Source organism: Arachis duranensis, chromosome 10 (genome assembly GCF_000817695.3).
Source record: "Arachis duranensis cultivar V14167 chromosome 10, aradu.V14167.gnm2.J7QH, whole genome shotgun sequence".
Taxonomy (NCBI): Eukaryota; Viridiplantae; Streptophyta; class Magnoliopsida; order Fabales; family Fabaceae; genus Arachis; species Arachis duranensis.
This window is the reverse complement of record NC_029781.3, coordinates 29,148,613-29,157,601: the sequence shown is the minus strand read 5'-3', so window position 1 is coordinate 29,157,601 and position 8,989 is coordinate 29,148,613. Positions and strand designations below refer to the sequence as shown.

The 8,989-nt window shown below is 31.0% G+C and overlaps 1 protein-coding gene across 2 annotated transcripts; it reads right to left on the bottom strand.

Moving 5' to 3' along the window:
• Nucleotides 1-1,022: 1,022 nt before the first annotated feature.
• On the bottom strand, nucleotides 1,023-8,614 carry LOC107469597 (eukaryotic translation initiation factor 2A). 2 transcript variants are annotated; one of them, XM_016088975.3, is made up of 14 exons: nucleotides 8,592-8,614; nucleotides 5,865-5,924; nucleotides 5,369-5,723; nucleotides 4,811-4,997; nucleotides 3,819-4,053; nucleotides 3,668-3,736; nucleotides 3,309-3,410; nucleotides 3,094-3,134; nucleotides 2,572-2,705; nucleotides 2,132-2,195; nucleotides 1,949-2,045; nucleotides 1,748-1,866; nucleotides 1,483-1,514; nucleotides 1,023-1,410 (listed from the first exon to the last, which is right to left on the bottom strand). In XM_016088975.3, the coding sequence occupies exons 2-14, from the start codon at nucleotides 5,902-5,904 to the stop codon at nucleotides 1,326-1,328; spliced, it is 1,560 nt and encodes a 519-aa protein (XP_015944461.1). In that variant the 5' UTR covers nucleotides 5,905-5,924; nucleotides 8,592-8,614; the 3' UTR covers nucleotides 1,023-1,325. The 2 variants fall into 2 exon arrangements, with proteins under 2 accessions (XP_015944461.1, XP_015944460.1); XM_016088974.3 differs by lacking the exon at nucleotides 8,592-8,614 and adding an exon at nucleotides 6,177-6,373.
• Between the last annotated feature and the right edge of the window lie 375 nt (nucleotides 8,615-8,989).

Here is an 8,989-nt window from a genome sequence, read left to right as displayed (position 1 = left end):
AATTTTTTTATTATCTATTATAAAATAGAATATGCACTTCTAATAATAATGAATTTATGTGAATTATGATGATTAAATTAAATTGAGTACACCTAAAACTTAACATAATCTTAATAATATAATATTTTAACAATTTTTTAAATAATAAAAAGATTAAAAAATATATCTTTTATTTAATTTTTATAAGTAAAAAAATTAAAAATCACTAATATTTCTCAATTCTTACACAATAAATTTAGTCAATATATATAAAAAGATAACCCAAAAAAAATTTAAATAGTAAGCATGTTTCGTTAATCCAGAGAAGAAAAATTAATAGAGGGACTAAGTAATATTACAAAAATAAAGATTAAGGGCCGAATTTTTCTTTTTTTTTTTTGGGGTTAAAAACCTTGTTATCTTTTAGAGTAATTATAAGAAGGCGTTCAAGAGTTTTTTTCTCATGACGTATGTGATGAATGATAATTAAACCTTGCTATTTTATTGTTAAATATTTGGTCACATAACAATGTTCACGCTTTTTCTTTAACCATTTTTCTACTTTTGGATTTAGAATTAGTTTGAGTAGTTTATTAATGTGACATGTTAAATAACACCGTAACACACCTAGTAGTCCTGATTGGCACTTAATATGATAAATTTATGAAATTAAATCAAATCAATTCCAAATTAAGAAATTCTAATGCTTCAAATTCTCCTCTTAATTAGATTTTAATTTGATCTAATTTCATAAACTTATAATGCTAATAGTCAATTAAAACTTCTATGTCTGTTTGTAATATCACTTAATGTGCCACATTAATAAATTTTGGCGCCGTCAACAAAAAAAAATGATAGAAGAACTAACGCAATTAAGTTAAAATCTTTGAAAGACGAATTTAATAAAAAAATCTTTTGAAAACTAATTTAGAGAATTAGTGACTTTTTAGAAACGAATTTGACCATTTACCCGCTAACCTTGTTCCATTAATGCATTTTGATCGCTCATTCATTTTCAACACGGGGAAAAGAAGGAAAAAAGAGAAAAAAAGAAAAGGAAAGAATAAGAAGGATCCTATTCCAAATGAACAAAAATAAACTTACACCACCTACCCTCTATATCCTAGTGAAAACCAAAGAAACCACAATATCCCCTTACACAACTTCAATAGTCTCGAAATCTTGAACGACCCAAAATTGCACAAGTTTCCCCTCCAAAAGAAGTATAAATAGTACAATTGATTTGATGCTAGGAATTGTAGACCTGAAGCATCTGGGTTTTCAGGTATTTCCTTGCAGTAGTAGAGGATGAACTCAGCATAAGTTAGAAACAATCTTTGACATCACTATGAATTGGCATCCGAAGCAGCCTTTTTCTCCTTTTGCTTCTCCCTCTTCTTCTTGTTTCTTAATGCATTCTTGCTCATTGATCTGAATAAGTAAAAACTTTGCATTTAATATAAGTCATAATAACTAATAAGCAGGTAAAAGAAAATCTCTTACCCTGCGGGGCTGCTCTCTCCTATTCCAAGTAACTGAAAATACAAATCATTTGACATTATTAGAGACATTAACTTAAAAAAAAATGAAACTCAACTAGAATTTAAGGGATGATGCATAAACAAAAGCATATCGAATCATTTTGACCACTCTTCAAGTTTTAGCATACTTTATAGTTCATAAGTTATCCTATGAAAAATTATACTCACAATTGAATTAACAATTTAAAGCAGAAATAACAACAGCCGAGCAACTATATTGTGTATACCTCAGCCTGAACTGCAGCAGCGTTCTTAGCATGTGGTGGGCGATATGCGGCAGGCTTTTGTGCAGGGGGGTTCGTAGAAGAGAGTTTGTTAGAAGCCTCAGCCGATTTTGGTCCTGGACCTGCAATAAAGTCTGTGATCTTCAAAAGAACTTGAGACATAACTAAATAACCAATTCAAGTCCTAACGATAAGCAGACAAACCTGATGGCTTTTTATCTTCGACTTTACCCAAATTGAGAGACTTGATTAATTCGGTGATGTCACCAAACTTATCTGCTGGCTCCGGTTTCCAGTCAGCCTAGCACAATTTGTAGACAATTCAATGGTATATGTGAAAATGCAATACAAGAACCATTTAACTATAACAAGTTTGATACTACTGACCTGGAACAACTTGTCAAACATCTTTGTGAAGTACAGTGACCCATTGTAGTGAAAGATCTTGATCCTTAGAAAGAAAAGAGAAAAAATTAGATAGGTAAGAAATGTTTTCTTCTATAAATATGTTCCAAGACTAACCATCAGTAAAGTGAGAACCAAGATATGACAATTGCCAAAACATTCACCATCGATTGCTCAGGTTAATGAAATATCACCTCATAAATGATGTTCAGATTAATCACTCATGAATCATGATTAAAACAAGATCATGTGAAAGTAGCAATATAGATGACATCATATGTTTGTGGCATGGTCCAGGTTCCTATTTATAATCCATCCGGTGAAATGAGTCAACCCATTATTTCGCGGTTTATAAAGGTTGGGCTAAATGGCCAGGTCAGCCGGTCAGCCAGGTCTCATTAACAGTTAAGCATATAACATACCCATTGTCAACTTGGAGCCTTGGAGCTGTTGTCGCTGTCATGAAATAGCGCCCATCTGGAGACCATTCACTTGTCACAGACCATTCAGCCTTAGTTGCTGCAAGTTGTTTCTTATCTGCGTAATCCCAGAATACCTGGAACATAAGCATGAAAAACATATGAGATCCAGGCGAGCAGCATGTGTTATCTTTGAGCGTCTGTCCTATGGAACTACAACAGATACATGCAAAAGTAAATTTATTTCAATGTTGTTTTGAATTTCAAACTTAAAATACTAGATAAAGAGATCACACATACAGTTACTTATTTAAACAACAAAGTTAAGTCAGTACCAAAGAGCAACATAAGACAAAGATCAGCAATTTATTATCTTTAAAGTGATTAAAAGTCATAACTTAGTTTTCTTTATTTAAAAAGAAAAGAAAAAGAAAGCAGGATACTAGTAATAGATAATGAACACATATCTCTACCATCATATAGGAAAAAGAAATCATAATGATTAAATTATTCAGGATAACATACCATATCACCAGGCAAGTTGCCAAAGCCAGCCAAACATAAAACTACAGGCAAGAGGTCAAGGCAACAAAATCAGATACATTTTAAAATGTAGAAATTTGTAATGAGCCACTTCAAATTCCGAATTCATTCCCACAACCCACAAGTGCCTTTTAAGTTTTAGCCATATAAAAGATAGAGAAAGAGAATATAAAATAGATTCCATCAGCAAAGGATACATTTCCCTTTCGGGTTCCATCTAATGGTGTTATAAGGACCAGTTCCAAGCTCCAGCAGAGGATTGCACTTCTTGTCGAACAAAGTTGCTTTAGCAGGCATAACTATAAAAGGTTAAGGAAAAGTGAAGGATTCGAGAGATCTATAAAGAACCATCAAAAGCTGATAAAATTAATGAGGATACAAGATAATCATATCTAATATCTTTCAAATGCACAGATCATTAGGCATAAAAAATTATGAAGGAAACATCCAAACATTTTGGTTCAATAAAATATCTTATGCAAATAATATCAAGTGGTGGGAACTTTAGTGTGCTTGGTTTACCTCTGTATAATAGATATCATATGGAAAAGGATACAACCATATACTACAGCAAATTCCAAGCCAGAATATGACCACTGAGCATCGTGAACCGGACCCTCTTTAGCTGCCAAAATAAAGAAATGTTAGCTCTATGGAAATTATATAATCAATTATTATCAGTTCTTTTACTAACAATAAGAACATACAAAGAGGCACAAGCCCTTCATGCTTTCCATCTATTGTTAGATAGAATAACTTTGATTCCCCATAGTAACTCTGGTTAGTTTTGTCAACATCTGACTGCACCAGCACTAAAAGACCAGTAGAACCATGATTCCATTTAAGTTGGGTTGTTGAACATCGGAAAAAACTCCGTCGTGCAACAGCTTGACTTTGAGAAGCATTTCCACATGGAAATATTTGTACACAGGCAGGAATTCCCTACAAGTTGAAAAACATCTTAGTTATTCACAGGATGTAAACATGTACTAAAACCTTGTTTTAACCCTTATTAATATTTGCAAAGAAAGGAGACTACATATGTAACAAACCAAGAAAACAATTAACATTTTTTTGTTATACCACCAATATTCGACAAAATGATTTCATGCTGTTCACTAAGCAGAATTATTCAGTCCATCAAAGATACATCACTTCTTAATTTATCTCCCACCTACTTTTTGATTTTCTAAATTGAACCATTGAATGATTTCAATGGTTCAATTTGGTCATTTCGTACACCCAGTGCGTTCAATCCCAAGACTAAACTAAAATGAGTTACATTATTATTCAAAATTCAATTGGGAAAATACAAATGAAACATTGTGAATTTTTTTATTAAATTCTTATTACTTTCAAATACCAAATCATTAGTTTATTCTACGATAAGTTTATTTAAGTTATCTCCAACCACTTAATCAACTAAGCACCATAAATATCAAATATACAATACATGAATATTATTAATATTTTTATCAGTAGCATTGATTGGAACAAAGAGTTATGTACAGTACATAATTCTCAGATTCAATTTATTCAGTAACCTATCCAGGAATATAGAATAAACTAAATTACACTTATGATATTTCAAGAATTTTGAGTTGGACAGAATGCTAAAATGACAATGATACCAATGTCACATTCATTTTTAAAAAACAAATAAAACTACTCGATCAGCATGGAATTGAGGAACACAAACCTTGGATTCTGGCACATATGCAGCTACATGAGACCCAGGTGCACTAGAAAGCTCAATGGCAGAAACTCCGGGAACTCTTAATCGATCAATGATCCCCTTAGAGAAATCCCTTGTGTCAAAAAACTGCACCTCATTAGTTGCCATCCGGCATGCAGTGGCCTCATTGGAGCTGAATTGAATAGCAGGCCTGTACAACAAGCATGGTGATAGTTAAACACAAGATGTTATCAGAACATTAGTGAGTTAATAAACCGTGCCATATTTCCCAATTATTAACTTCTCCAACAACAGCAACAACAACAAAGTCCACTAGTTGGGTTCAGCTACATAAATCAAACAACACTATTGTGCCTTGCTGCAGTAAGGTACTTCATACTTAAATCTCTTCTGACCTCTTCATTCAGAGTCTTTTTTAGATATTCCTCTACCCGTGCCCAGTGGTCTATATTCTATCTAATCAATCCTGGCCAGATGCCCCTATTATTATCAGCTCCAAAATGGAGAATAATATTGGTCAGGCAAATTATCTTGTTCTCATTATTCATGAATTACACATACCAAGTTGTTTTTGTCAGGTTCTTTTGGGAGTGTTGATAAACAGGATCACCGTTCTCCGTTTTCCACAGCGTGACATTCTTCTCTTGTGGTGCCGAAGGTTTTTGAAATGTTTGCAAAAAGGTTCCACAAGGGGACAGGATAGCAGAAGTGACGTTTGGGACTTCAAAAGACCTAATCTCTTTGGCACTCTTGCAGTCATATATGCTAATCACTGAGTTGGATTTCGTCACCATGAGTCTCGATCCATCATCGCTGAATTTCGCATTCACGCAGCTAACTTTCTCAAGCTTGACACCAGGTTGACCATTGGCAAATGGGGGTCCAGTCCAGATTGATAACTCTTCCGGTGTTCGAACTGCGATCGAGGCAAAGTAGTAGTAGTAATAGTAGTAAAAACTAACTACAACAAATATAATAAGGAATTGATAACAACAGCAAGCAAGAATGAACAAGCATACATAGCTAAGAAAAATCAGAAAGCTATTGTAGTTGATACCTAATATCTCCAAAGTTGGTGATTGGTCAGTTGATGCCATTAGAAGCTGCAGAGAGAATGCTGAAAATGAAAGTAAAAGGAAAAAATGGTGCTTCTTATTAGATTATGATTTCATATGACATAGATAAAAAAAATTAAATCAAGATTGCATTTCAAATGCAATGGCATTGACAACCTCATGATTAGTTGAATTCAATTGAGTGTTATACCTTAGTTTGATGCAGCAGAAAACAATAAAGACTACTTACTTAACATTGCACTATTTATGCATACTAAGAAACAATAACAGAAAGAGAAAGTTGAATGTCACACCTTTAACTATGGCAGCTGAATTGAAACGGAATTGAATTCAATCATTCGTTTGAACTGAACGACGGAGTATTGGGTTTTCCGTTTCCGTTTCTACTTTGAGGATAGATTAGAACTGAACAACTTATTTGTGATATGATGCTTAAATTGGTTTTATTTAGATTTGGGGGATCATGCCTGCGGCGGCGATTTTGGAACAAGGATGGAGGTTTTATAATTATAAGGACATCATTTTTTATTATTTTCTAAAACTAAAATACTAATAGTGATCAATTTTTTATTATTTAAAACCAAATAGCCTTTAATCTCTATCAAATTTTAGTTATCAAATAATTTTTTAACTAGAGATAAATTGTATTTGTTTATGTGGAAAGACTAATATAAATATTTTGTATTAAATACTTATAAAAATTAATTTGGTTAAATTTATTAGTTTTAACAAAAGAATATGCATGCATACTAATAAAAGTTAAGACTCTTTGGATAATTAAAATAATTGAGGAATTAACTAATTATGTTAAGCGTCTAACTAAAAAATAATAAGAAATTGGCTTGAAATATCTGAGTAAAAGTAAATTTTGCTCCTCTCACACACGCACATTCTTTTTTCTCTTTCCTCTAAAAGTAAACAACATATTTTTAATTTATATTAAATAATTATTATTGTGATAAGAATAATTAGTTGAATGTCTATTTATGATGAACAGTTGAGCATTTTTAAGAATACTTTTAATAGAGTTTGAAAAAATAATCTTATGTATATATATAAATAGAGACTTAGATGAGACACACAATAATATAAATAAAAAGCACTTCTCTCTCTTTCTCTCTTCATATATTATTAATACAATATTAATATATTATCATTATAAAATAATAATATTGGTGAATATTAATATTAGTGTCTTCTATTTATACTTTGTTATTTTTATTTTATTATCTCTTCTTTATTTATTTATTTATTTTACAATACGTTATCAGCACGAGACTCTGATCAAATTTTAAGAAGACTCGTGTAACAAATTTTTATTATGTCGAAATTCTCTTATCTTAAATTTAATACTCTTGATATATCTAGAAACAACTACTTATTATGGATACTAGATGCTGAAATTCATTGATTCAATGGATCTTGAAATACCATTAAGACTGAAAATTGTTAGAAACAAAAGACAAAACTAGAAAAAAGATTTGTGTATTATTGAGTGTATTCAAGTTGTCTATTCAAATTATCTCTTCAAGTTGTCTAAAATGATACAATATAGAAGGGTAGTTATAGGTACTAAGAGAATCGTAATAATAAAGACGTAATCTCCTATAATAAATATTCAGATATACTAAATAATACTAATTGATCCTAATTGATTCTAATTATATTCTAACAAAAATAATGCATCATAGAAGGATAAAGCTAAAGTCATGATCTTCCTTCATCGTCACCTTGACGAAGGATTGAAAAATGAATATCTCACATTAAAAGATCCTGCAGATCTGTAGAAAAACCTTAAAGAAATGTATAATCATCAAAAGACAGTGATACTTCCTCAAGTCCGATATAAATGGACGCACTTGCGTCTACATGATTTTAAATCAATAAATGAATATAATTCAACAATATTTCAAATTATCTCATGAATGAAATTATGTGGGGAAAAGATAATTGATAATAATATGTTAAAAAAAACTTTCTCGATCTTCCATACCTCGAATATGCTCCTGCAGCAGCAGTATCGAGAAAAAAGATTTAAAAAATATTCTAAGTTAATTTCTTACCTTCTTATTACTGAACGTAACAATGAGTTAATTTTAAAAAATCATGAAGCGTGCCTAACTGGTGCCGCCCCATTTCCTGAAGCAAATGTTGCAAATCATAACTCTAGAAAAGGTAAATGACAAAGTTTTGGCAATAAGAAAAATTATGGAAGGAAGAAAAATTATATTCACAAAAAAGGATTCTCACCAGAAATGGGATAAATAAAGAAATAATAGGCAAAATAAATCAGCAGAGAATAAATATTTCCGTTATGGTAGAAAGTGTCATTAGTCGCGTACCTGTCGTATCCCAAGGTACCTAGTCGATCTTTATCAACTATCTTTGAAAAAAGACGACAAAAAAATGAGTCGAATTTTGTTTCAAATGATGCTGCTGAAAATTACATCACTCATTATGATGTATCTGATTTTTTTAAGGATTCTGAAAGAAATATTGATCATTTGATAAATGATGAAAAAATTTAATATGGGAGTTTATTAAGTACTCATGTAAATAAATAATGTAAAAAATTTACTTATTTTATTATTATTATTTGTCTTTAAAAATAATAACAAGAATATATAATAAAAATGTTTTCTTTATAAATAGTACAAATTCGGACACCATTCTTAAAAATAAAATATAAGAGAAGTTGAATGTCACACCTTTAACTATGGCAGCTGAATTGAAACGAATTGAATTCAATCATTCGTTTGTACTAAACGACGGAGTATTGGGTTTTCCGTTTCCGTTTTTACTTTGAGGATAGATTAGAACTGAACAACTTATTTGTGATATGATGCTTAAATTGGTTTTATTTAGATTTGGGGGATCATGCCTGCGGCGGCGATTTTGGAACAAGGATGGAGGTTTTATAATTATAAGGACATCATTTTTTATTATTTTCTAAAACTAAAATACTAATAGTGATCAATTTTTTATTATTTAAAACCAAATAGCCTTTAATCTCTATCAAATTTTAGTTATCAAATAATTTTTTAACTAGAGATAAATTGTATTTGTTTATGTGGAAAGACTAATATAAATATTTTATATTAAATAC

Coding starts and splice junctions, on each gene's coding strand:
- LOC107469597 (XM_016088975.3), bottom strand. CDS start 5,904: ATGGCATCAACTGACCAATCACCAACTTTGGAGATATTAG. Junction 4,998..5,368: donor AACCTGACAAAAACAACTTG/GTATGTGTAATT, acceptor CTTGTTGTACAG/GCCTGCTATTCAATTCAGCT. Junction 3,737..3,818: donor TGAAGGGCTTGTGCCTCTTT/GTATGTTCTTAT, acceptor TTATTTTGGCAG/CTAAAGAGGGTCCGGTTCAC.